At 41.6% G+C, this 27,505-nt stretch overlaps 3 protein-coding genes and 1 pseudogene across 3 annotated transcripts in view; 1 reads left to right on the top strand and 3 right to left on the bottom strand.

The window, feature by feature from the left end:
* Window positions 1-3,805, bottom strand: part of mtss1 (MTSS I-BAR domain containing 1) — a 53,402-nt gene extending 49,597 nt beyond the window's left edge. Inside the window, exon 1 of the mRNA XM_070902278.1 lies at window positions 3,716-3,805. Coding sequence (XP_070758379.1) covers window positions 3,716-3,787 — 72 coding nt within the window. The 5' untranslated portion in view covers window positions 3,788-3,805. The remainder of the gene's footprint in view (window positions 1-3,715) is intronic.
* A 4,441-nt stretch (window positions 3,806-8,246) lies between these two features.
* Window positions 8,247-9,510, bottom strand: LOC139282523 (nuclear factor 7, brain-like; annotated as a pseudogene).
* Window positions 9,511-11,770: 2,260 nt separating this feature from the next.
* Window positions 11,771-13,423, top strand: LOC139282522 (nuclear factor 7, ovary-like). The gene is made up of 2 exons (XM_070902279.1): window positions 11,771-12,926; window positions 12,960-13,423. Exons 1-2 carry the CDS (start codon window positions 11,771-11,773, stop codon window positions 13,178-13,180), a joined length of 1,377 nt encoding a protein of 458 aa, XP_070758380.1. The 3' UTR covers window positions 13,181-13,423.
* Window positions 13,424-16,490: 3,067 nt separating this feature from the next.
* Window positions 16,491-26,877, bottom strand: osgn1 (oxidative stress induced growth inhibitor 1). Its single transcript, XM_070903082.1, has 8 exons — window positions 26,727-26,877; window positions 21,531-21,593; window positions 20,214-20,350; window positions 19,931-20,122; window positions 19,417-19,508; window positions 18,249-18,448; window positions 17,791-18,134; window positions 16,491-17,595 (listed from the first exon to the last, which is right to left on the bottom strand). The coding sequence occupies exons 1-8, from the start codon at window positions 26,830-26,832 to the stop codon at window positions 16,993-16,995; spliced, it is 1,737 nt and encodes a 578-aa protein (XP_070759183.1). The 5' UTR covers window positions 26,833-26,877; the 3' UTR covers window positions 16,491-16,992.
* Between the last annotated feature and the right edge of the window lie 628 nt (window positions 26,878-27,505).

Genomic DNA, 27,505 nt, shown 5'->3' with positions numbered 1-27,505 from the left:
CACTAACATCGCTTTCACACGCAAGCATTGTTTTCTGAATGAGTTGGTTTTGTGTGGATGTGGTGCTTTGATGCTGGATTCTCTCTCAAACCCACGGAAACATGCATCTCTGTTTTTTTTTGCGTGAGACATACATTTTTATGTATTAATAATAATAATTTCAATCAATCTTTTTTTTGCAGGATGTGTGCAAATTTCGCCAGATTGATTGAAGATGAAACCTATACGACTCTCTCTACACCCGCTGTGAAGACTAATCATTCATCTGCACAATGTAGAGAAAACATGCAGTGTGCAATACATTTGTCAGACATTGCGGTGGCGAAAGACTGTGGTTGCTGTGAAAGCCCTACACACGTTATATCTGATGTGAATTAAGTAAAATCTTGCTCCGATTAGGGCAGTGTAGTGTTTCACATATTCATATTATTTAAACCTTGAGTATTAACAAGCTTTTCTAGAAACAAAAACATTTTTTCAGTGAACTGGATGAGCCAAACTTAATGTCATTATTAATACAAAGCAAAAATATTTAAAAAATACAATGATTAAACAAAATGAGATATCTGGGGATAACACTTGGTGCTTCAACATGTTTCAGTCTGTACTCTATATTCATGTCACAACAACACTAAAATAATCTTCTGCTTTACTTTAAATGGCTGCTTTGTTAATTCACAAAATGACCTACAATCTCAAACTAGCCTCCACGTCTACAGACCGAGTGTGAGCTCTTCACAGGCGTGTTATGATGCCCTGAGGAGAGATTTATCTGAACAGCAACTCTCTACTTAATTAGACATGACTTCGGTGTGTGTGTGTGTGTGTGTGTGTGTGTGTGTGTGGCAGATGGCACGAGTGTCCCCGTTGGTTCTGTGCCATGTTGGTGAAATACCAGGATATGATACCACAAGCTCTGAATCACACACGCAATCCACCACAACCATCCCTCTTCCCTGTTATCTGACAGCAGAAGTGACTCATGTGGACTGCTCACTGTTCTCACCACAGGATGTCTGCAAGTTCCATCGCGTTACATCCACAGTGCTTTAACTTCAGATTGAAACGAGAACCTCATTTTCCTCAGACTCTTCATCTCCTGGAGATGGAACCCGCAGCCTCCACAACGGCAGGGTGACCTTCCTGTCTGTCTGAATCAGGATGGAGATAAAACTCGAAAGGTTTCAGTCTAAAAATGTGGTGGCCGTTGATAACAAAAAAGAAAACAAGACATCTAAAAAGTCGGTACACACAGCAGGGCTACAATGAATTCTGAGTCATCTGAAGATCAACTGTTACACAATATTTCTGTATTATTGAAGGCTGAATCATCTGTGGTTTGAGAAGTCGCAATCATTTCCACATAGCAAGACATTGAGCCTCGTGCAAGAACCGCTCTGACAAACCGATTTGTTCTTAAACTGCACGCACGAGTGATGTAGGGCAATTTGTGGCATTCAGCAATTATCTCATATTTAGAATTTTACTTTAGGCATGAATGAAACGTACGAGTGGTCGAGATGAGTCACGTACCGACAGCCTGGGGAGAAAACTTTAGGATCAAAACGCCTTAATCTGAATGGATTTTCAGTTTAAATGGGATGCCAAAATGAGCTAACATAAAATGTTGGACTAACTTGATACAAAATTTACTTTTTGTCTGCAGGTGAAAGTCTTCTTTTTACACTTTGGTGACATTTCTGTGAATGAAACTTTCCCCACACACGGAGCGGAGCGGGCGTTGATCACGTAAACGATAAAAACTCGTTAACGCGCATCTCTTCATGAACAGGTCGCATTCATCAGGCTGAAACGAGCAATTTATGGTTAGTTTCTCCAGTTTGGTGAATCCAGCTTGGAGCACTCATAATATCTTCACAGTAAAAAGTAGGAGAGGTTTAGGGAGAGAATATGAAAATGTTCTTGCAAGAGGCCCAGCGTGCTAAACATTTCTAACTTTTACTTTGAGGAGGCCATGAGGTGAACGCCTGCTCATTCTCAGGTGAAGGTTTGTGAAACTTTATAAAAAATGGTTTTGTGAATCTGTCACCGTGCGGAAAAAAAAGAGAGCTACCAACAAAGTAGTTTCACATCCGTTGCATGAGTGTTGACGCGTCTGTTTTTGTGTTATCTTGACAGTAACACAGAATATGCAGTTTTCCAGACAGCAAGTCAATCAGCACTCAGCATTGCAACTCGTCCAGTAATCCATATTTGAGCCAGACACCAATATTGATAATTCAATTATCTGACAAAAGCTGATAAAAATAAACTTTTATTGGATATTTAAAATCAACCAGGGCTGCAACTAATGATTATTTTTACTCTTGCTTAATCTGCTGATTATTTTCTCGATAATAGATTAGTTCTTTGGTCTGTAAACCATCAGAAAATTTGTGAAAAGTAAACATAATCTTTGTGATGTCTGAAAATGGTGTGTTTGTTCAACCAACAGTCCAAAATCCCAAAAATATTCAGTTTACGCTAACCTAAGACTGGGAACTATTTACATTAGAGAAGCTGGAACCATCAGATGTTTGGTATTTTTGCTTCGAAAAATAGAAATGGATGCAGATTCATTTTCTGTCGATTAACCACCTAATTGTTGTAACTCTAATATAAACACAAACATTTTGATAAGCATCCCATGAATGTGAATAGTGAAGAATTGTGACAAAGATATCGAAAACACACCTGTCAAAACGTAACGCTAACAGCAAACGTCTTCATTGAAAATTAAAAACAACTACAAGGACAAATTCCAAAACACGACAAACATAAAATGAAGTGGCGTGTGACGTGGGTAGATATTTATTCATCACCAATGACTAACTCCTCTTTAAGTATTATCCTTTGTTTACCAGTATTCGTTTGGCAACACTCAGCTGTACTGCAGCTTCTTCTTACTTATTGACCAGATACATTTGGGAAAAGCTAAAACCGGCCAGTAAAATTTGTCTCCACTAACACCGGAGCCTTTCCTGCCCATTTTGGACAAAAAGATGCTTTCAGGGCCAAATGGAAACTAGAGGCTGCTAACGATGAACATCTGAGAGCAGTGAAACACAGACAGACAGACAGACAGGCAGCAAAGGGCAGCCTGCTTAACAAACATCAAAGAGCACACAGCTGGTAAAATCCACCCCCATCCAGCTCTGTTACCCTCTCAGATGGCCCACTTCCAGTTTTAACCTCTGCTCATTCATTACCCAATCAACATCACCAGCACTCATATGCAGTCATTCTGAATCCAGTCAATAATAACCTATATTTAAAGTATCTCAAACTTACTCATTCATTTCTGAGACTCTTTATGTTTTATTTCACCTAGTTTCAGCAGGCTTCCCAGCACTGTATGACATAACCAGTCTATGAAGAACTGTAAACATGGATATTATATTTGAGGAAGTGTAAATGTTAAGTGGAGCAATTTAGAAAGGAATGGAGCAGCCAACTCGGGCCTCCACTTCAAACACAAACTCTACTTTAACTGCTGGAGAAAGCTTAAAAAAACAATTACATTATGAAAAGAAGCAACAGAAAATTTAAAGACAGAAATGAAAATAATAAAAGAGAAATGTGAAATATTCTGAAGACCAAAACAAAAATGAATTGCAGACAAATCAATTTAAACATAAAAAGCAAAAGCTATAACGGAAATTAAAAAAGGGGATTATTTAAAAGGGAATATAAAAGTTAATTTGGATTTTTTTACCTTCATGTCGTTCATGACGAGCTGGAAGAGCCCTCCCAAGGCGCTGCATTCCTTCTCTATACCCGCATCCATTTTTCCACAGGCTCGGAAAAATCCTCCTCAACTTCCCAACACGCAAACTTTTTACCTCCCGAAAAAAAAAAAGGTTCCAGCCAAGTTTTGAAATACTCCAACAGAGGAATCAATAGAGGCTTTTTTTTATTTAATAGGGGAGGGGGGGTTACAACACCCTGAGGGCAAAGTCCACCTTAAAAAAAAAAAGAAACAGCCAAAAACAGCGATGGAAAAGGCAGAAAAAACGAGGAAAACACACACTCTCACACACACACACACACGGGAGTAAAATCCAGGTCGAGAGGAACCGACAGACTCACAGTAACGTTAGGCTTTTGGTCAGCCGATGCTACCAGCCGGCCAACTTGAAAAACGTCCGAAAAAACACCACATCATGCCTGAATCATAGAGCAGGCTGTCTGGAAAATGTCTGACAGTTGTTTTAAGTTTAGCTCCGGCTGGGTGAAATCCCGGGTGAACGGGGAAACACAGCTCACCGCAGCTAGCTAACTTGGCTAGCTAGGTTAGCGTTAACTCCGCTAGCAACCTGTGACTGTGTGTGTGTTTGGCTTTCCAAACGACAACACACACACACACACACACACAGCCCGTGATCAATCAGTTCGCTTGAAGAAATCGATACGGCTCTTATCTGACGTCCAGCCCCGGATTTAAACTCCCACAGTCGTTGTTTCCCGAAGAGTATCCGAGAGATTTCACGTTGTTTTCTTGCGAGTTTTGACGAGCGACACAGCCGTTTTCCTCCAGTTACTCCAATAGGAGTCCTAACCTAAAGTGAATGAGTGGATCGCCGAACGCCGCGTCAAGGTAGCCGAAGTGACAAACCCCACATCCGGCCGAGAGTTTCAGAATAAAACCTTTTAATCCAATCAAAATGTGTGTCGCTCGTTTCATACAGGTTAGTGCAATTGAAAAGTGACTGACAAGCAAATAATCAGACAAATAATATAACATGTATTGTATTTTGATATATAAAATATAAATAGATATAATATAAATATATTATTTACATATTTACATTATAAAAACATACATTTAAAATATATTTTATAGTTTAAAGACACAAACATAAACATAATCATCATTAAATATAAATCTAAGCACCCTGTATATACATTATATAGACATGTATACATGCATATACATACATATTATTTATTCCTGCACTCTCTGCACCCTTGCACTATTGTATTCTTGTTTACAATTTATACAAACAGTTTGACTTGTATACAGACATTATATGTTGTTGTTCATTGTTGCTTTGCATCTATTTTTTAACCTACTTGTATGTACATTATAGTTAAATGTTTATTTATCTGTTTGATGTTTGTAGCTGTATGTCTATTTCTATCTTTCCTGTGAATCATTCATGGAACTGTGTGTAAGCACATTGAGAGCAACGAAAACTGTATTTTAACTATAATGGATAAAGACAAGAAAAACAGACAAAAGACAATAAAAACATGACTTCTTAAAATAGCTTTGTTGGCGGAGCTTTGATTAGCTTTTTCACTGCAGGAAAAGGCTGTTAAAACAGAAAACAGTACAGCAAGCTATGCATAGGAGCAGAGTCTAGTCTATGAGTCTAGGAAAAGGTAGAATCTCCAGTGCATTAACGCATTCACTTAGACACCTGGTTCAACAACTTATCCATGAATTTCTATGTATCATTTATTTGGTTAAATTTTGAAATCAGTTTGTTGTGGGTGAATGATACACACACACACACAAACACACACACACACACACACACACACACACACACACACACATTTTAGGAAGACAAGGCCTCTGACGACCATGCACCAAACTGCAATACTAATCTGATAAACTAAATACTGTACATCTGTCATGTCAGTCTACACTCACTAGCCAAATAATGTGATGACCAAACGACTTTGAAATGAGTGTTTATTTATTCATCTATATTCACTATGATGACAACAGAAATAACCAAACAAATCTTAACTGTGTAGGTTGATATTTAATGCCTGTTTGCCATCAAATGCAGCTGCCAAGTCCAAAACAAACTTACCAGGCACTTCACTGTATTTTTGTGAATATTATATCCACATTTACTAACAGCGGTTTGCGGTTAACAAAGGTTCTGTTTTCCTCTTCATGCTCATGCAGACAAACATTGCAAATATATTTGGTCTGGTGATTATTTTTCTTATCTTTATCCTGCATTTCAATACTACTCATCTGAGGGGTGGGTTTTTATTTTGAAGGCCTGTATGTTTCCGGTCGATGCTGAGTTCGCTTCACTTGACGCTGCTGCGTGTCTGTGGATGGTGGAGGCTTGTTGTGTGCCGAAGACGCGGCAGTCCGGCGGGGCGGAGCTACAGAGAGCAAAGTAAAGGATTTTGCCCGAACAGATAAACATACTGTGACTCTACTGACACTTTACCGGGAGGTGACAGCGGTACCCAATTTACAGAAGAGAAAATATACTGAAATAATCAGAGTGTAAACAAACGTAATCACTAACTGCTCGCTTTGCAGGTCGTAGCGGTCCATCGAGAGCTTCCCATCTGAAAACCCCCTCCCCTATGAGTCATTTTTGTGACTTTATGAATCCAACAATCGCACCCAGGTGAAAGTCAGGTGAAAGTTTGAGCTCAAGCTCTCTTTTTTCCTTCTTCAGGCAACTACTTCTATCACTTTTCAATTGAACAAATGAGTGCAACACCATGAACGCCTTCGAGGAAAGGTTGAAAGAGTGCACGGTTATATTTGTTATTTGATTATTATGAAGTATCAAATTTTGGGGACACAAAACCAAAATGTGGGATTTGAGGTGCTATAACAAAATCAGTGAGTTTGTCTTACATCTTCAAGATATTTTTGTACTTTTCACATTTGGACTTTCAATGTAAAGTATATTCTACCAGTTTTAACAGGTGATTTTTAATTCATCAGAATCAGAAATGCTTTATTGATCCCTGGGGGAAAATTAGACAAGTTACATGTGCTCCCATTCAAGAATAGAAAAAGTAGCATAGAGCTAGAAATGAGAAGTATATGTGTATATGTGTAAGTGTATATGTATATGTATATATATGTATTGCACTGGTAATTACTTGTTGGCATTGAGCTTAAGTGCGCATGCACCAACCGTGCATGCAGCCTGCTACAGTCGCTCCTGTTGGTTTTTCATGTAATCCCCCCCCCCCCCCCCCCCCCCCCCGGGGATCAATAAAGTATTTCTGATTTCTGAATCAGCTGGCTGAACAGTGTTAACACTATAGGGTCGGTTCTTTTGTACCACTGTTACATGACTCAATGATGATATATATACTACTAATACATCTGCTGTTGTATCTGAATTCCACTTTATAAACACCCCAGCTGTACACTCTATCATGTGGCAACCAGCAGATAACAAACACCAAGCGTTCACAGTTCGTGTGTGTCACAGTGTATTTTACTGATTCACCCGGCAACAAGCTGAGTCACAGTGCCGCCAGCCTTCCTGCCGGTCTGATTACCATGGCAACCAGCATGCCACTGTGGCGTATTTGAGTGTTTATATATGTGTGTGTGTGTGTGTGTTTTGCTGAATCAAGGGACCACCATCTTCCCATCAAACTCCAGCTTGGTTTCCATGGAGACCAAAGCATCCGTGTCCATACAGAATGATAATAAAACATGATAAAACAATACATCTTAATCTTTGCTCTGTTCCTGAACTGGGATCTGGTTCAGTCAGTGATTTGATTACACGTCTGCTATGTTCTGCAGCTACAACAATGACGTAATTATGCACTTTTTCAACACACATTCAAGAAATGTAGTTCAAGAATTGAAAAATAAAAAGTGCACAGAAAAAGAGTAAAACCAAGTTTTTATTACAAAGAAGTTAAAGCAATAAAATCCCTAAAGCCCATTGATGTCTCTGTTTACATGTGACTATCAGACAACTGTTGGATTGATATTTAACAGGGACCTGCCAAGACACTATTACAATAATCTGTTAATTAATGAACCCAGAATACGAAACAAATGATCCTGAGATAGTCAAGAATAAGGCAGCTTTGTGCGACTGATGTTACATGTCTGTCTCAGTGGAGGAAGATTTTTCTTTTTTGCATTTTGGGAATAAAGTCGAAATGTTGATCATAAAGTTGACATTTCAAGCTTAAAGTTGAAAGAATAAATCAAACTAGTAGAGTTGGCGTAAACAGATGAGGGCCGCCGGTCTGTATGTGTCAAAAGAGTGATGTTGATGACCTGAAGTCGCAGGTTTCAGCAATAAGCACCCGATCTGATTATCAGAGATTTATCAGAGAAAACAGACAGTAGACAGTTGGAGAAGAGGAAGAGGAAAAACATGATGAAAGTTAGTGCTTTCCTCCTCACCACATATCATCATCATCATCATCATCATCATCAGGGACCACTGGTAATATCTTCAGTGGGAGGTAATTCCCAATTGTTAAGACTGGAAACAAACTCAGTGAAAGTGTGTGTGAAGATGCTTGTGTATATGTTCATATCCAGATCAGAGAATGACAGTTTTCCTTTGTTCCAGTCCAGATGAACTCTGATCCTCTGGAGTGGATCTGGAGAACAGTGGGGGGGTGGGGGGGTTATATATCTGCCTTTACGAAACAATAGTGTCCATAATGCAGGATTTATGTGTGTGCGTCCTGTCCTTCTGAGAGACTCTGCTGCCACACCAATAACCCAACCTGGACTATCTCCTTCCTCGACTTCCCAGCTGTGAGTCCCTGATTTAAAACCCTCGGAGCCCAGGAGACGAAGGAATCAAACATTTACAGGAAGCCTCTGTTTCTCTCCACATCTCACACCGGTCAGATCTTCAGACAGGGTGAGTTCTGGATGAGCAGTGTTTGGATCCAGAATCACAGGAGTGTAGGAGACCATCTCCTTCATCTTGTTCCAGATGTTGAAGGTCAGGTTGCCCAGGTGTTTGGCCACGTCTATCAGAGCTCCTGAGACCAGCTCTGGATCATCCAGCAGGGGGCGCTGCTGGACTCTTTCCACTGCAGCCTTGTAGTTCAGCAGGAATGAGACGTCTTCAGCTCTCAGCTCCTCCTCTGTGGCTCTGATTGTGTCTGAAAGAGCTGCTATCTCTCTGCTCAGAGCCTCCATCTTCTTCTTCATCATCCGACTCTTCTGCTCCTCTTCCTCCCTCAGAGCAGTGATCCTGGCCTCCTCTTCCTCTTGTAGAAACTGGTGAAGCTTCTCAAACTGCTCCTTAATCTGCCTCTCTGTGTGTCGGGCCTGGACCTTCATGTGTTCTGCTGTTTGATCACAGTTTCCTTTAACTTGTTCAAAGACCTTCAGTTTCTCCTGTAAAGGCTTCAGGGAGTTCTGGAGCTCCTCTCTGTGATCCTGTGCAGCTTCATCGATGGGTCTGAATCTGTGGTTGTTGTGTGTTTTTGAGTCTCGACAGACGACACACACTGGCTGCTGATGGTCCAGACAGAAGAGTTTGAGTCTCTCAGAGTGCAGACTGCAGAGAGTCTCAGACCCTGCTGAAGATCTCTGATCTCTCTCCAGTAAGAAGGTCTCACACAGGTTCTTTATCACCAAGGTTACATGGCGGGTTTTACAAACAGGACACTCACATGTTTTGTTCCGTGTCTCTAGACACACCTTACAGAAGCTGTGGCTACATGACAGAACAACAGGGTCTCTAAATGTGTCCCGACAGACAGACAGGAGAGACCCTCCTCTACACCAGAAGACATTTTCTCTCTCTAACACTCTAAACACACCAGGCGATTAAAACAGAAGACACTTACTTCTCTATAAAGTTATTTTAATCCGAGTTCTGGGTGTCTGCACACTCACCAGTATCCCCCTCCTGTTGACGCCCCCCCCCCCTCTGTGGAAGTTGTGGATAATATCTTCTCTCTTTCCGTGTTCGGGTCTCCGCTCCCCTCAGTAGAATAACTTCCGGGTTTGTGCCACATGACTCAAGAAATGGGCGGAGCTTTGTCACAAACCGCCTACTGCATGCTACCTGTCAGGTCAGTGTGCAGCACGAAACTGTCAAGTCGATTTACTGGAGTAGTTTTGCAGCATGCCCGGCCGGGTGCAGCCGCTGTCCGCTTTGGGGAGTGGAAGTAAGAATCACGCAGGTATTTCTGCCCCTTGCTTTTGTTTGCATACTACGTGCCACAGTTTGGCCCAATCAGTACGTACTATTGGTATATTAGGCGAGTACAGCCCATGCGTGTTTGATTCATAAGTGAGGTTCAGGTGTTCATTGTAATGCAGGTGTGGGTTTTGTACCTTGCAACCTTGCGCGAGCAGAGTCAAAGGAAAAATGTGTAAATCTTTGAAATCGAAAACTCAGCTGAATTGCCCGGAATGTGTCGGAAAAGTGGAGTTAATCAGAGGCAATAACCGGGTTCATCGGGGACGGCAGACGGACTGAAGCCTGTTCATCACAGCGTGCAGGTCTCCAGTATTAAACCCCACCGGTGAGAACATTTTTCGTCCTCACCGATATTTAAGCATCAGAGTTGAGACATTTATCCAAACGAGTCCAAGCGTTTAAATCACTGAATACATGTTTTAATAAGAACAACAACATCCTCTGACAGGTGAGCGGCACCATCACGGTGCTTCTACACTCCGGAGGCCTTCAACTCTGCTGCATCAGCCCTTTGTACCTACATCTGGACAGCTTCACTGTCTGTTCCTGTTTTATTTTGCAATCATGTCCTTAATATTTCACTAGTAGTTTACTTATGATAATTAAAAAAAAATATTTTAAAAAACGGCTTTGAATTCTTCTAATCTTTGAATCCTACAACACAATATTTAATTTCCAAATAAAAAATAAAATCGAATAAAGTTCCCATTGAAAACTGCAGCTACAGAAGTCTCCCAGAGGGCTCCTGAATGAGGTCTGAGACTGAACCTCTATGACGCGAGAAGGTGTCACACTCTTGTTACAGTTTCATTTTCTAACAGCGGTCAGTTAAGTTTCATTTCCTTCAAGTTTCGACCAGATTCCCTCAGCTCGTGTGCGTCCATGACCACAAGTAAGTGTTATTTTAAGATATGAACACTTTGAAACACTCACACTTGCACGTGAGCAATAGTACATTAGTGATAGTGCCTGTGTTTCTGTGTCTATATTCTATGTTACAGTTAGATATCCCTGCCTAACCAGCGGGAGCTCCATCACAAGTTGTGTACTCATTTGATCAAAATTGTAAATGCCAAAAAGAAGAAATAATTTTTCCGATTCTCCGATCATTGTGTAGCAACCATAACTAGGCGCAGCAGGTTTGGCAGTCTTTGGATTTCCCCTTTTAGCCTTTCCAAAAAGAAGACAAGAACAAAAGCATAAGGAACAGATTAAATAGTGTGTTTGTCTCCTCTAATGTGAGCTGCATTCATTAGCACTTGCAGCTAACTAGCATTCCACCTACTGTAGTGAGTGAGCATTACTTCCCCGGCTAAGGAGCTCGTCATTCACTAACTTGCATTAGTTTGTAGGGTTAAAAGAAAAGCTCCATTCACAGCTAGCATGTGTGGTGTGTCCTGGATGCTATCAGAGTTTAGCAGCTCTGTCCTGCTCTTTATTATATATATACACCTCCTATCCTTGAAGCCCTATGAAGCAAATACAGCACTAATTGACGTGCGTTTTAAATGTTCAATTCAGTGTTTCAACAGCTCAGGCAGACATCACGTCAGTTAATGTCTGCAAAGGTATTTACACTCACAGCTACAACTCTGACATGTTACTGTCAAGGAGCCGGGAAAATACGTCTTTTACATTTTAATGAGCTAATATCTGTGTTGAAGGGATGACGGATATGTATCAAATTGTATAATAAACTGTTTTTGTCAACACCGAATGTGAGATTTATGAAAACCACAAGTGAAAGTTACTTTCATCGAACTTTACACAGGGTGGGGCAGGGAGCCATAACTGATTAACCTTTGTGCTTTCAACCTGCTGTGTTTTCAGCTTCACTCAGAGAGAAAATGGCTTCCCGATCAGAGGAGGATCTCTCCTGTCCTGTCTGCCATGACATCTTCAGAGATCCTGTTGTTCTGTCATGTAGCCACAGCTTCTGTAAAGACTGTGTGCAGAGATGGTGGAGAACAAGACAAATACAGGAGTGTCCGGTTTGTAAGAGAAGATCATCGAAAAATCAACCGACTGTTAGTTTGGTGATAAAGAACCTGTGTGAGACCTTCTTACTGCAGAGAGATCAGAGATCTTCAGCAGGGTCTGAGGCTCTCTGCAGTCTGCACTCTGAGAAACTCAAACTCTTCTGTCTGGACCATCAGCAGCCAGTGTGTGTCGTCTGTCGAGTTTCAAAAACACACAACAACCACAGATTCAGACCCATCGATGAAGCTGCACAGGATCACAGAGAGGAGCTCCAGAACTCCCTGAAGTCTTTACAGGAGAAACTGAAGGTCTTTGAACAAGTTAAAGGAAACTGTGATCAAACAGCAGAACACATGAAGGTCCAGGCCCGACACACAGAGAGGCAGATTAAGGATCAGTTTGAGAAGCTTCACCAGTTTCTACAAGAGGAAGAGGAGGCCAGGATCACTGCTCTGAGGGAGGAAGAGGAGCAGAAGAGTCGGATGATGAAGAAGAAGATGGAGGCTCTGAGCAGAGAGATAGCAGCTCTTTCAGACACAATCAGAGCCACAGAGGAGGAGCTGAGAGCTGAAGACGTCTCATTCCTGCTGAACTACAAGGCTGCAGTGGAAAGAGTCCAGCAGCGCCCCCTGCTGGATGATCCAGAGCTGGTCTCAGGAGCTCTGATAGACGTGGCCAAACACCTGGGCAACCTGACCTTCAACATCTGGAACAAGATGAAGGAGATGGTCTCCTACACTCCTGTGATTCTGGATCCAAACACTGCTCATCCAGACCTCACCCTGTCTGAAGATCTGACCGGTGTGAGACATGAAGAGGGACAAAACCTCCCTGACAATCCAGAGAGGTTTGACTGTTATCGCATTGTCCTGGGCTCCGAGGGCTTTAACTCAGGGACTCACAGCTGGGATGTGGAGGTTGAAGATAATACAGGCTTTGTCCTGGGTGTGGCAGCAGAGTCTGTCCAAAGGAAGGGAGACATAGGTTTACAGTCTGGATTATGGGGAATGGGGCTCCATAAAGGTGAATACACAGCATGCGCACTACCAGGTCCAGTCACGGTTCTGTCAGTGAAGAAGAAGCTCCAGAGGATCAGAGTTCATCTGGACTGGAACAGAGGAAAGCTGTCGTTCTGTGATCTTGACACTAACACACACATACACACCTTAACACACACTTTCACTGACAGGCTGTTTCCGTACTTCAGCAATCTGAATAAACTCCCACTGAAGATATCGCCAGTTGATGTCTTTGCAACAGTGAAACGCATAGGTTAAGAAGAGGATGATGATGATGATGATGATGGCAGAGCCACTGAGTGTAATCGTTGGTGTCAGAATGAACCTAATTCATTAGTAATATAATTCAAATATAATTAGTATACAGTACTACCAAAATGCTGTATATCTGGAAAAATAAACCAGAGTTTATTATTCAACATCTCCAATATAGAGATGATCCTGTCTTTAAGAGTTTTAATTAAGTTAGTAATTTAGAGGCTTTTAAATAGTTAAGGTTAGGTTAAGAGTAGGTAAGTGTATAAAATAATAATAAATACTCATATGAATGAATGCTGACAAAATATATCGTATAACCATGAAATTGTGAAATAATCCAATAAACTTGTTTATGTCTTGTTACGTCATCCTGCTTCTTTGTAGGCCATTTTCATTTCTTTCCAGCAGTTTTATATCCAAAGTATGTTTTTATTTCACAACATCATTTTCCCAATGAGCATTTTATTTCACAGCACCAGTTTTCATCGTCTGTCAAACAAGACAAAGAGTTATGTGATTTCCCAGCGAATTCATCCAGACTCCCGGGGGCTGATCAGCTAACGATACAAAGCAGCCAACGACAGATCCATGCAGCGTAGGTAAGTTACAGCTAGTTGGCTAGTTTAATGTTTTTACAACATTAAAAGTGTTAATACGTTGGATTTTGCTGAGTTATTACACAATAATCTGGCATGTAAACACATAAGAGATTTCGCATAATAATGCACAAAACATGTTTGCTGAAAAACATCCTTTTAATAGAAACCCGCAGACAAATTAATATGGAAAACATAGATTTGACTACTATTTTGATGTATAAATTCTCCCATTTATACAAACAGAACAAAAACATCTACCAACAAGTTGTGTTAAAAAAAAAAAAGACGACATGATTTTACTGCATAACAAAAAAAGACATTCAGATGGAGGCATTTTCATTCTGCTGTGAAACAAAATATATTGCTGTGGATAATGTGTCGTAAGGCACTGCCGGCTTCTGTAGAGTTCACTATCAGCGTTCAGGCATAAGGTGTCAAAATCTACATCTGACAAATAAAATAAAGACTGAAAAGTAACCCTTAAAGGACCAGTGTGTAGGATTTAGAGGCATCTAGCCGTGAGGTCGCCCACTGATAACCCCTCCGCTCACCCTCCCCTTCCAAGCGTGTAGGAAAACCTACGGTGGCCGCGAAGCTTGCAAAAACTGCGAAAGGCCTTCTCTGTAGCCAGTGTTTGCTTTGTTGGTTCTGGGCGACTGTAGAAACATAATGTCCACGTGTAAAGCGAGCCAGAGCCTCACCCCTGTAACGCTGCTTTTTATCTTAAACGAGGAACGACGGGCAGTGTGTGATTTGTTGGTTGCTGTGTATGTACTGTAGGTACTGTGTGTGTGTGTGTGTGTGTGTGTGTGTGTGTGGACTAGTGAGAGCCTGTGTATGTACTGTATGTATGCACGTTATGCATATGCATGTTATTTTGCACCTTTTAACAGCAGATACTGTTTGTGTCCAAGACAAATTTCCTTTGGGACAATAAAGTCAAGCTTATCTTATGTTGACCGGCTTCGCGGCTCTGATCCCATCGTCTCTAGTTATAAACTAACAAAAACATACTTATGAATATTATATTCCACTTCCGTCAACAGATCACCCTACATCCGACACACTGGTCCTTTAAATAAAAACACATGAAATAATAAGTATGTAGGATGTTCATTTTAAAAAAGGCCATTTTATTTTGACTGCATCTCTGCCTCTGGTTGAACTGAATTCAGAACTCAATTAGCCAATTCATTCATTCATTCATTCATTCATTGACAAAAACTTAATAGGCACCAATTTTCATAATCGATTGGTTGTTTAAGTCACTTGTTACGCAGAAACCGCGTAACAAACATTGTCCAATTACAGCTTCTCAGTCTTGGTTTTAGTGATTATAAATCAAGATTACACTGAAGAAAATATATTACAGCTGAAATCAACATGATTTCAAATTGCACTGCATTAATATTCTCATGTGGCTTGAACCAAAACACAGAAAAGGATTTTCCTTGTTATTATTACAAGTTACAGAAGTGGTAGATTCACGTGGAAATAACATCCGTTGGTAACACTATACCAACGCAAATCTCTCGGCCATTCATTCAGTGTTATATTATTGTTCACAGTGAAGCCAAATTCTTTTACGTTACAACAGCTGCAAATAAAAAAAATTTCAGTGAGAGGAAAAAATAAAATTAAAAAAAATATATGTTTCTCTGTTGTCTTGTTAAGTATAAACCCTTTTCATAATCATCAAAGATTTATCAGATAGGTTAACCGTTACATGACTACAAATCATATTAACATAGGAAAATAAAGCACCACAGATTCACAAAACAGCAAACCCATAATATACAAACACATACGTAGAAAAATTACATAAAGAAAGAAGCAGGAATTAACTTAGTTTGTTGACAGTGTGGTGTTGCAAACAGAAGAATGCTTACAATAAAATAAATGTTTAACTATGGAAACGAGTTAATTATCCCCATCGTATATTGTTAAAAGAGCGAGGCAACGCGTGTCGTTTTGATCAAGTATGATGAACTTTAACCAGGAAGTTACTGTAGTGATCAAGGCTCTCTGAGTGATAAGAAACCCAACCAGAGCTGCTACTGGATCTTATTTCTGTCGTGCTCTCTCTGCCTCTCCTGATTCCTTCTTTCCAGCCTTTTCAGATCTCCTTCTCCACCTCTGTTTATGTCCTCATCAACTCACAAAGTTAGAAAATTAGTCATGTAACCAAGTCGTTTACATTTACAGGTTATGATTGGTTGATGATAAATCTACCACATGATTTTGACCAATAAAGACTTAAATAATGAGAACCAGGCATAAACTCACTCAGCTGTTTGAGTGTATAAGTCTGAACATGTTAAGTAATATGGATATACAGTATTTACCATTAACTCCAGACTTGCCAGTTGACAATCATGTGTTGAAGGTCAAACCAGTATAATCAGCTGATTTTAGCTTATCACAGACGTATGTGCTGCCAATAAGTTATGAGAAATTGCTTTACAGAAATGCCAAATGTGTGGCAGATATGTTGGAGGTCATTTTGAAAGAGTGTTGCATTGTTTGACCACCAGAGGGCAACGACAAAAGGGTTTTTTTAACTGTAAAATGTCTTGCTGAGTACATATTATGGTCACAGTTCTTTAGCAACCAAATTTAAATGATCATCAAAAAAGGAATACAGGCCAATATATCGATATCAGAGTTTTGAAATGACAAATTATCAAGTGTATCAAATCACATTTCGGTCCTAAAATGATTTAATCCTGGTTCAAACCATGTAAAGCTTTTTGTAACTTTGTTTTGAGAAGTGCTGTATAAATAAAGGTTATTATTATTTATACTTTGACGGGGGCGACCTAAATGCACCATCTGTCTCCCGTCCATCTCTCCAACTTACACATGACTGACCTGTGTTTCTGTAGGATTTTGCCACCACAACTGTCGGCCTTTCTCAAGCTGCTTTTAACGTTCAGGATGGTTCAGGTCTGGAGGCTTTTAGATCTACAGTAGATATAATAAAATATCAGACCCATCCAAACCAGTGCAAGTCCAGTCGCAGAGCCCACTTGTTGCCTGTTTCACACCCTGAAACAACTTAGCAGCGTATTTGATTTCCCTACTCTTTGATTTCTGGACAACGTGACCCGTGGCTTTAATCAGCAGCAGTTCCGGTTTCGTCTCGATCCGCTTGGTTCAGATCAGAGTAGGTCGGTTTGCTTCAGTCCACTCCTTCCCGTCCCAGGAAACCTGCTAGGAATCCAGAACACAAACCTCTGCTTCTGTCTGTGTGGTCACCTGTCTGTCCACCCATCTGTCCATTAATCTGTCTGTGGTCGAATCCCCTTCTCTTCCCCCTCCCTCCCTCTGTCTCTTGGCGAGGTCGCTAGCGATAGCCAGCGCTCCCCCTTTCAGGAACCTGACGAAGTTCTCGCCAACTAGTGGCCCCATGGCGTACATGCCCGGCCCGTCTGCCGCAACCACGTTGTTCGTGAATGGGTCCACCTCAATCGGGTTTCTCCGGCACGTGACTGGCTCCTCTGGGTAGATGCCAAGTTGACGCCCATTGCTCTCCAGAAAGGTAAGGTTGGGGTGGGCACCGATTAGAACCAGCGCCTTGGAGACCTGGACCACCGTCCGCTGGCCAGAGTCTGACTCCAGAACGCACTTCTGGTCTGGTCTGAACGCCACGACCCTGTAGCGTGGGAAGCTCAGGTAACCCGGGTAGGAGGAGGGGGATGAAGAGGAGGTGGATGAGGATGGAGAGGAAGGGGTGGAGTGGTCATGGTGGTTCTGGGCGTTGTCCTGTGGAGGAGGGCTCGGCCTGTACTGTTGCTGAGTCATCATCTGGTGGACCTGGAGGCCAAAGATAGGAAAGAGTAGGTGAGGTGTAACTCAAGTATGGAACCCTAACAAAGTTAAAACGTCATGCTTTTGTTGCCACAAAGCAGGAAAAAATTATCAGTCGAATTAGTTGAATAATTGATTAAGTGATGTCATTTTTATTAAGATAATGAATATTGGAAAACTATCAGCTATCAGCAGCCTCACCTTGTGGTACTCTGGGTAGAGCATTTTGGGCAGCTGGTTGAAGATGAGGCCGGGGTCGGTGACCGAGCGTCTGAAGGCGTGGTAGACAGGCGTGTTGAGATGGTGGGCAGCCAGTACTGCATCGGCCGCCGTAAGCCCCGCCCCCACCACCAGCACCGGGTCTGATGATTGGTCGAGCTCGCCGCTAGAGATGGCTGCCTCCAACTCCCAGAAAGAGTGGCAGACGAAGGGCAGGGACTCGCCCTCCACGCCGAGCCTGGCTGGGATGTCGTGGGTCCCCGTCGCCAACACCACATTGTGGGCCAACAGGGAGAAAGGCACCTCCTCCGAAACAGAAGAACCATCTAGCAGGAGGAGGAAGAGGGAGGAAACAGGAGATGAATATGTAGCACTTGATTTCATTTTTAAAAAACTGTTAGTGCTTTAACACTAATCAGGAGTGTTGTCGTTCACTGTACCTCCCAGCTCTTCCCCCTCTCTGCGCTGCAGTCCTGTCACTCTCCAGCAGGGCGGCGACCCCTCCTGGTTGCCAGGCTGCCTGTCAACCGAGGTGACGGTGGTTCCACAGGCGAAGCTCTGCTCCAGGGACATCTGGGAAACGTAGTGTTGGTAGTAGGAGGCTATCTCTGCTGGTGTGGCACGGTCGTTTCGTACATTTCTGGAATAAAATAAACAAGAAAATACCTTTAAATACGAAATACATATATACAGATGTGTTTAAATACAGGAGACTCACAAATCTATTTACAAGATATTTACTAGAATTTGTGAAGTGGTTTTATTAAATAAACACATTTATATAACAATTAAGAATAAGAAGGTGTCGTAGAACTACTGTTGATAAAACATTAACTCTAAGAGAGCTGAACAGGAAGTATAAAGGTAAAATCGGTTATTATGGTGACAAATTGTCATTTTATGTAAATCAAGAGTCATTTGAAAAACAAATGAGTCCAGCCCAGAGAGAGTAAAACATGAACACACATTCTTTTCTCTGTGGCTGATATTTCTTTATCTAGTCTCATTACACCACCAAGAACACCACAAATAATAATGAACACTTTAATCTACTTTTCTCAAAGTGACTTTAACATGAGCTCAAACAGACAGCAGCCATTAACGGCTGGCTGTCAGTCTCAACTGGGAACTGGTCATTTCATCTCTGCAGTTTAGAAAATGTCCTATTGTTTGCAGCTAGCCATAGCTCAGCTACATATTACAAGCTAACACTTTTTTAGCTTCAGGTTGTCGGCTAGCTAGTAACTTTAACATTTGGGTTGTCAGGTAGCTAACAACTTTTAAGTTAAAGTTATCTGCTAGTAAACTACTTTTATGTTTAAGATGTTAGTTAACTAAATGTTTTGTTCAAGTTGTCAGCGAGCTAAACACTTTTAAGTCCAGGTTATAAGCTAGCTAACAACTTTTTGTTGAAGTTATAAGCTACCTCACAAGGCTTTGTCAGGTTGCTAAAACTTTTTATTCAGGTCGTCAGCTAGTTGAGAGGTTTGTTCAGGAAATGTGTTACGACTTGAAGTCTTACATGCGTATCATATTTTATTAAACCTGTTGTGTATTTGGCACAGTGGTTATGTGAGTCACGTGTACTGTTAACAATGGTGGACAGACCTGCGTTTTTCTCTCATCCAGTCCTTCAGTTTGAGTCCGGGAAGCTCCATCCAGTTAGCCAGGCTCAGAGTTAGCATGGAGCCCTCCATAGCCTGGGAACAGCACACAAAATAAAAATCACTCAGCTGTATTGATCTTTTGTATTGTTTTCAATATAATCGAGAAAAGAGTAAAGTTTTCAGTTGTCAGACTGAATTAAACTCTTGTGTTCATTCAAATGTCAAGCTGCACTTTGCATTGTCAGCGTGCAAATAAGCAGCTGACAAGAGGAAACAAAGCTTGTTTGCATACATAACCATAACTTCTACGTAAATATGTCTTCATAATTATGGAAAAAGACAAAGACCCTGTTGTTTAATGGGTTTTTGCATGTCAGGAAATTTTACGAAAGATAAATGAAATGCTTTCAAGATATCTTTAAGAAAGACAAGTGTTCCACTTTCAAGATATTACTGGAATAGTCTAAATAATCAATCATCTATATTCAATCAGTTGGCCAATTCTAGCTACATACATGCCAGGCTCCTCCAGGCGGACCCTTCCCCAGCACCAGGTGAGGGATGGCACGCTCCGGCTCGTATCGCCATTCCAACGGAGATGTGTGGTCCAATCCGAAGTCACTGTCAGGGAGCAGCAGCGAATCAAAGAGCACGGCCACCGGATTGGACGATCGCCCCTCCAACCCTTCGCACAGGTACTCCAGATCCTGGAGAGAGAGAGGGCGAGAGACACCGTGAGGCACTGTTCACATTTATGATCCTTAATTGAATGAATACAAGTTTATGTGTGTGTGTTACCTGTTCCAGCAGCGACAGGTGAGGCTGCTCTCCCAGCTTGCTGTGCAGCAGGGGGTTAGGGTGCGATGCCTCAGGTGACAGGTAGGGGGTGTAACCTGACAACAGGTATGACAGACAGATCCCTGATGGGCCGTTACCTGAGGAACCGAAAGAGACAGAGAGAGGAGAGTTTCAGTGGGACTGTCAGGTTGTTGTAGCTAACAAATGTGATTGGGCTCCAACTGCCCTGACGAACCACGTAACGTCCTAATAGCTGTGTTATTGTGTGGCTGTACATGGTTACTATGGTTACACCTCCAGTAATCAGGGAGTTTGTTTATGATCTGTCTTCTGCATCTTTTTAAATTCTGAAGTAAGCCACATCCTTTATCAGACATGTTACCTACAGCTAGATAAAAAGTGATGTTGTCATTGCACGGTTATTGGGACTGCAGCATGACTCAGCAAGTCTGAACGCAACATATTAACCTCTACAACAAGCCAATGACTCAGCAAGAGCACACACACACACACACACACACTCAGAAGCCAAATGCAAAGCAGTAAAACCTCTTCGCCTACTCACGATGACTCATGAATATCACATTCACTTTTTAAGAAACCAACTGAATGTTTAACAACAAAAATACAAAATAAAATAAAAATAAATCCTGACTTCATTTGAACGGACAAAACAAAACATATTATGTTGTAACTGTGAACATTTGTAACATAATAGTTACCCTGTGGCTAACGCTAAGGCTATGTAGCATTTGGCCTGTAAGCAATTACTGGTTATCACTGTGTGAACATGCATGCCCCTGAACTCCCCTGTGCTCCGCTGGGTTTTATTATTATGTTGTAATCCCGGAGACAGAGACTGTAATAAATATCCTTCTATCACAGACATTTATCCAAAAACCCTCCTCGCTCTCTACTGTGCCACTCCTTCTTCTTCGTCTTTTTTTGGCAGATCACTGTGACATTTGGCTCACTTTTCATGCGTCTGGCTGCGCTTGAGATGGTTAATCCATCACAGTGAACAGCTTGTCTGCTTTAATGTTTGTCAAGTTTACTTCATAGTCACCTGGTAAAGCAGATGAGAGTGTGAACTATATGTTGTGTGTTGGTGCGTTCAGGTGCTTGTGAGAAAGTAGGTAAGGTAAAGACCCAAAGTTTCCAACCACCTAATCAAATCTAGGTGCTTCTCCTATGAGGTTTCCTGCAGCATCATGAAAAATGTCAAAGTGCAGTTGTGTGTGTGTGTGTGTGTGTGTGTGTGTGTGTGTGTGTGTGTGTGTGTGTGTGTGTGTGTGTGTGTGTGTGTGTGCTTCTTACCGATGATCACCACAGGCAAAATCTCTCCAGGGAGAATTTCTTTATCATGAAGATCCATTTTGACTGAGGAGAGAAAGACATGAGTATTACTATGATTATGATGATGATGATGATGATGATGATGATGATGATTATTATTATCATCATCCCTACGACATCATTCACGTATATTATCACCACTATTACCTAAGACTGAGAAAGCGGAGTAACGGTGAATTAGTTAATCATTGCCAAGTCCAGTCAGCAGTCACAATGGTCAGTCAGTACATTTCCACTGACCTCTGACACACACACACACACACACACACACACACACACACACACACACACTTCCCTGTCTGACCTCATAGTTTAACATAGCAACATGACCTCGAGTAAACAAAGACAGATACGGCGGTTACACGCACACACACACACACTTAACACCACATATGAAGTGAGTGTGTGTGGCCTCAGGGAGAGGTGAAAGAGTCAACATGGGCAGAGATGAAAGAGGAAAGATACAACAAATGACTATTCATTGTCCAGAATCGACAGATATAGAAAATATTCTTTGAAATTATCCTAAAAACTCTTGCTACTTTGAGACTTTATACTTGTTTTTACAAAGTTTGGACAAAAACTTTGTTTGGACTCGATGTGTGAAAAGGCCTTAAATCAACAGACTCAACTCATGGACACATGACTTACACTAGCCATGGTCGCCACACAACACAGTGTATTCAGATAATCACAGGATGCTAACAGCACGAGGGAATGCTGGCAGCCCCCAGATCATATTTCACCACAAACAAGCTCTTCTCCTCCTCTGAAGTCAAATCTAAATTAAATTTAAAAAAGGTGTCTGTGTATCAAAGTAGCATCAGCAGCTGGATGAAACAGAGACACGGGGCTCTTGAAAAGGCAACAAAGAAATCTGAATCTGACCTCGGGCTGGATCTTCTTCTTTCGTTTCTACAAAAATTTGCCTTTGGAGAGTCTTTGACTCACTGGATAAAAGCACCGCGGCAACTGTCACAAAGATTCACATTTCACAGGGGTGCTGAACTTCTTGCTCTCACAATCCTACATAAAGGAGGACTTGGCTTTTGATAGCAGTGGCGATAAATACTTGAGTTTTAGTATTGACACCAAACGATTATACTTATTATTTTCATGTAGTAAGTTCTCAAATGTTGAAAGTTAAAACAATATTGCCGTCATCATAAATGTCTAAAACTGGCTAAATGAGGACGTTGATTTAAATGAGTCGACCGGCAAAAAATTGAATTTTCTTGTGCACGAGTGAGCACTCTTACTCTCCACTCAAAGTTCATTGTTCATATTTTTTGCTGCACAGAAACAAACTGTCTCTGTCTCTACTCCTACACATAAACACCCAGCTGAATGCGACAAGTTGTAGGAGGTGTTTGGGGCGGCAGGAGGGCTTCGACGGACAGAAAGGAGGTGAAACATAATATAGATCGTGATGTCAAACTGTGATCTCACTCATATACTCTTGAAGGGGGGGGGGGACCCAGGGCAGAGGTGGGCAGCGGCTGCTTTTAACAATCTGCCGACTGAGTCGCGCTTACTCGGGCAGAGCGAAGGTAAAATCAAGAGCAGGGGGAGAAAAAGAGGGAAAAAAGGGGAAGGAGTGAACCAGAACGAGTGAGGGGAGAAAAAAAAGAGAAGTTGGGAGGGAGATAAAGAGGGTTACATAAGGGCAGTGCAGAGGCTGGCACCGAGCCCGGACCTGAGTGTGTTTCAGCCAAAGAGTTTACTGGAGAGCGCACACACACACACACACACACACTGTACATGACTACGTGCAGCCCTACTAGCCCAGTTTCCTTGTGGAACTGACTGGATGATTGGTTTTCCTTGGTTTTTTTGGCAGAAATCACTGAGTATGGCCGCCAAGAAAAGGTGACTAACGCCTGATTTACAGCACAGACCCACAGTGATCAGAGTCAGTGGAGCCCATTGTTTTCTGTGTTTATTCATTTAAAAATGGTTCGCAGCACAGACCTTCTGCAATTTCACTGTCTGTGTTTTTGCTCATTTTCCCTCCACATGTACTATTACTGGAAACATATTCTAAGCCGAGGACCATGTTTACTGTAAACGGCGTGTCCTCTTGACTGCAGGAAAAATGCAACTTTTTGCTGCGTGGGATCATCAAATCTGGCTCACTGTTCTTTCAGTGAAAATCTGCCATCGATGACCTTTAGTACACCTGCCCACCGTCTCCAGCGATCTTCAGTAAGAGACTACAGAAAATCCATAACCTCCACTTCAAATCGTGGAGGTTGATTACAGGACCAGTTGCTGCCCGCTCCACCTCCCCCACAAAACTTGTATTGGTTGAGATTTTCAAAAGACAACACAAGTATCTGCACGGTTCGATGACTTTCTGTGACGCTTTAATAACGTACCAACAGCTCCAAATAAAACCTCTAATTATACTGTGCCTTTTCAGATGAGCATTAACTGCATATGTTATTTACTTTGAGGTGCGGTTCACTTGTTTTGTTTTTTATTGTCTTTGCAAAGTGTTTCTCATCTGATAGATATTTTCTCGGCGCGATGAGATGATACCGTATCTAGCTACAATCCAGCAGCCGAACAAGTTCATCTTGATTTTCAAACCAAAAATCGTGTCGGTTTTATTTGTTTGTGGCATAAACGCACCTGGGAAGAACAGAAAGTTGGCAGTAATAATCAGATATTGGCAGTAATAACACTCATGTACTTCCAATGAAAGCGCAGGCTCATGATTTACTTATTAACACACGTATGACCGCAATGACACTGTGTGTGTGTGTGTGTGTGTGTGTGTGTGTGTGTGTGTGTGCGATCAGAGAGCTCTTTGTGATGTAAGCCTCAACCATTACAAACCATCACAGACACACATAATGTGCTGACTTCCTCTGATGATGCAAGTCATGTTTCAGATCAGTCTGGCAATCAGTTACCAACACAGTCATGTAATCACGCATACAAAAAAAAAGTTGACTTCATAAACCAAACCACCACTTTCAGACCTCAGAAGCAGATTTAAATAAAGAGTTAAATAAAGACTTCTTCAAGTTCAAGATTTAGCAATAAGCATGGCGGAAAAACGCCTCTGCTGACCTGACTGTGACCTCTATCATACTTCTGGATTTTTAACTTCTCTTTTACAAAACACTCTTTTCCTAAATGACAATGTGTTGTGTCGCAAGCAAAAGCAAGTGAGATAGTGAGCATTGCTGTCTTTGTGCTTTGTGTGAAGTTTGAATCTTTGAGACACATTGTCGTCTTTTATCCAGCGAATGAACGACTCTCCAAAAGAAGAACCAGCTCTAGTCGTCAATGTGACTCTCACAGGAGTCATATTCCTCTGCTGCAAATATAGTCCATGGTCTTATCCAGCTGCTGATGTTATTTTAATACAGAGGCACATCTTTTCAATTTAAGCCTTTTATGTTATGTAACGCCCCTACGACTCCGTCTCTAGCACCGGCAAACACTTCAGAAACGCTCCATATGGCACCTGAACTGACGTCGCCCTGAACTCTTCCTGCGGCCGGGCGGCCCATCTGCCATCTGCACCGGCCAGACAGCCAATGAGATTTTAATTATATGCCCAGTGAACAGCAAAAAGCGCCTGCTGGAATCTGTGGAGGCAGCCGAAGTCCAGAGAGGAGTCAAAATCGCTCCTTGTAAACCTAATAAACTGCTGTGAGAACATTAGCTGGTTCCTGATTCTCACGTGAGGATTTTCCACTTTTCTCAAAGGAAATGAAACAAAAATCTTTCCTCTGACTTCTGTCTTTTCTTGTGGACTGCTGAGCCCTTTTAAATGTTCAGGCCAGTAAAAAAAAAAAGGATAAAAGGATCTGAGGCGGAAAATGACGCCGAAGTGCTCACCACTCATGTCCACACTGAGGCCATAAACTATGATGAGGGTGTGTGCAGATATTCCATTCACATGAAGTTAATTCTATTGTTGCACTCCAGATGGGCAGCTCAACTACTTCAATTTACAAATCTAAAGGTATGTAAATCAGCGTGTTGGAGTCATCTATCAGACAGTGTGTGTGTGTGTGTGTGTGTGTGTGTGTGTGGGGGGGGGGTCTCTGTGCATAACAACGAAAATGAGCATGAATTTAAACTCAGTAGCTGCAATATATCAGATCTGCTGTTGTCACTCATGTAGCTCCAGTCAGAGTTTAAATAAATAAATAATACTGCAGTTTTGAGGTACTTGTTCATGAGTATACTCAAGTGAATGTTATTCTGCTGCCTCCGCTGAAAGCTGTAGTTACTCGTTATCTTCCACATTAAGATGTTACATGTAAATAATATGTTGTAGATTTAACTATCCTGTGGTACATAAAAGTTGTTACTAATATTCCCATACATGATACATATAACTCTGAATGGTGCCATTTTGATTGTGTATTTTTACTTTTGATACTCTAATTACATTTTGAAGCCAATAAATTTTGCTAATTTTATGTAAAATATCTTAATTCTTATTCCCCACTGAAGCAAACACTTTCCATCATAAGTCCTGAGAGACAAATATGATCAAGTGAGAGCATATAGGCAGTGCTGGAAAGTACATTTACTCAAGTACTGTACTACAGCACAATTCTGAGGTACTTTACTTGAGTATTTCCATTTTATGCCACCTTATACTTCTACTCCATTTCTTTGACAGCTTTGGTTACTTTGCAGATTTAAATTCATATAAAATATACATCCTATATATTGTTGTAGGTTAAACTACCAGCAGTATATAAAGTAATTCAAATTGGCTCCAGCTGCAACATTACATATATTAATCCTGTAATATAATACACCTGATTCTGCGCAATGACTACTTGTAACACAGTATTTTTACACTGTGGTGTTACTACTTTTACTTGAGTGAAATATGTAAATGCTGAGTTTTAGCAGGAAACACCGTCAGTGTGACTGAATATGTAAGCGGTGAGTCTGCGGGGAGACGACCCACACACACACACACCCACCCGCCGGTGAACTGCATGACTCACATCACGTCAGAGAGAGCGGAGACCCGCATTTACCGTTAACCCACGACTGCTGCTTAAAACAAGCTTAATAACAAGCTGATGACTCGTGTATAACCCTCCGACACGCACTCACTCCCGCATGCGCCTCACGCACCGCTTTATCTGTGAATTCAAGATGAAGGTTACTCACAGATATTTCCCGGTGATGCGGCTCTGAGTGTCGTCCTCCAGCTATCAGAGCCCCTCAGAGGAGGCGAGAGTCTGTGTCTGTCTTCTGTCCTTCTGCTGCGTCTCATTCAGTCATTTCGCAGCTTTGTTGCACGCGTTTTTATGCGGTTTCTTCCGTACATGCGCCACGCAACCCTCCCGCTGCCGCTCAGAGCTGCACATTCACAGATTATATACCGCTACAGGCAGGCCAGCCCGCCGACCAATCAGCAGCGACCCCGCTGCCGGTACTCCCCCCTCCCTCACCCGGGCTGTCGCAAGGAACAAAGATCTTCTATGAACGCGAGATGGGGACTTGCACGACCATGACGAGAATGACGTAACGGAGGTTGGTTGTTTCGTAACAAAGAGCTCCGTCCAATCAGAGAAGAGAAGTTCCACAACTACTTTTCATAACCAAACGTGATCAGTGCATGTCACTCAATGTCAGTGGTGGAATGTAAGTATATTTAGTACTGCACTTAAGTACAATTTTGAGGTACTTGTACTTTACTTGAGTATTTCTGTTTTATGCTACATTATACTTCTACTTCACTACATTTCTGAGGGACATATTGTACTTTTTACTCCACTACATGTATTTGACATTAGTTACTAGTCACTATGGAGGTACTAATTACATTTTTCTGCTACTTCATACTTCAACTCCACCACATTTGAGAGGGAACAACTGTACTTTATTCTTCACATATATATTTTGACACCGGAAGTTACAAGTTATTTTGCATTTTAAGATTTTAG

The sequence above is a fragment of the Enoplosus armatus genome, chromosome 3, assembly GCF_043641665.1.
Source record: "Enoplosus armatus isolate fEnoArm2 chromosome 3, fEnoArm2.hap1, whole genome shotgun sequence".
Taxonomy (NCBI): Eukaryota; Metazoa; Chordata; class Actinopteri; order Centrarchiformes; family Enoplosidae; genus Enoplosus; species Enoplosus armatus.
Note: the sequence above shows the minus strand (reverse complement) of the source record. Positions and strands in the feature narration are given on the sequence as shown.

What these genes read in the sequence shown, in the direction of transcription:
- LOC139282522 (XM_070902279.1), top strand. Translation starts at nt 11,771, where the DNA reads ATGGCTTCCCGATCAGAGGAGGATCTCTCCTGTCCTGTCTGCCATGAC. An exon ending in GGGAATGGGGCTCCATAAAG is followed by an intron (nt 12,927 to 12,959) that starts GTGAATACACAG and finishes TACCAGGTCCAG; the next exon opens with TCACGGTTCTGTCAGTGAAG.
- osgn1 (XM_070903082.1), bottom strand. Translation starts at nt 26,832, where the DNA reads ATGAGACGCAGCAGAAGGACAGAAGACAGACACAGACTCTCGCCTCCT. An exon ending in CGCATCACCGGGAAATATCT is followed by an intron (nt 21,594 to 26,726) that starts GTGAGTAACCTT and finishes TTCTCTCCTCAG; the next exon opens with TCAAAATGGATCTTCATGAT. An exon ending in ACCTGTCGCTGCTGGAACAG is followed by an intron (nt 20,123 to 20,213) that starts GTAACACACACA and finishes CTCTCTCTCCAG; the next exon opens with GATCTGGAGTACCTGTGCGA.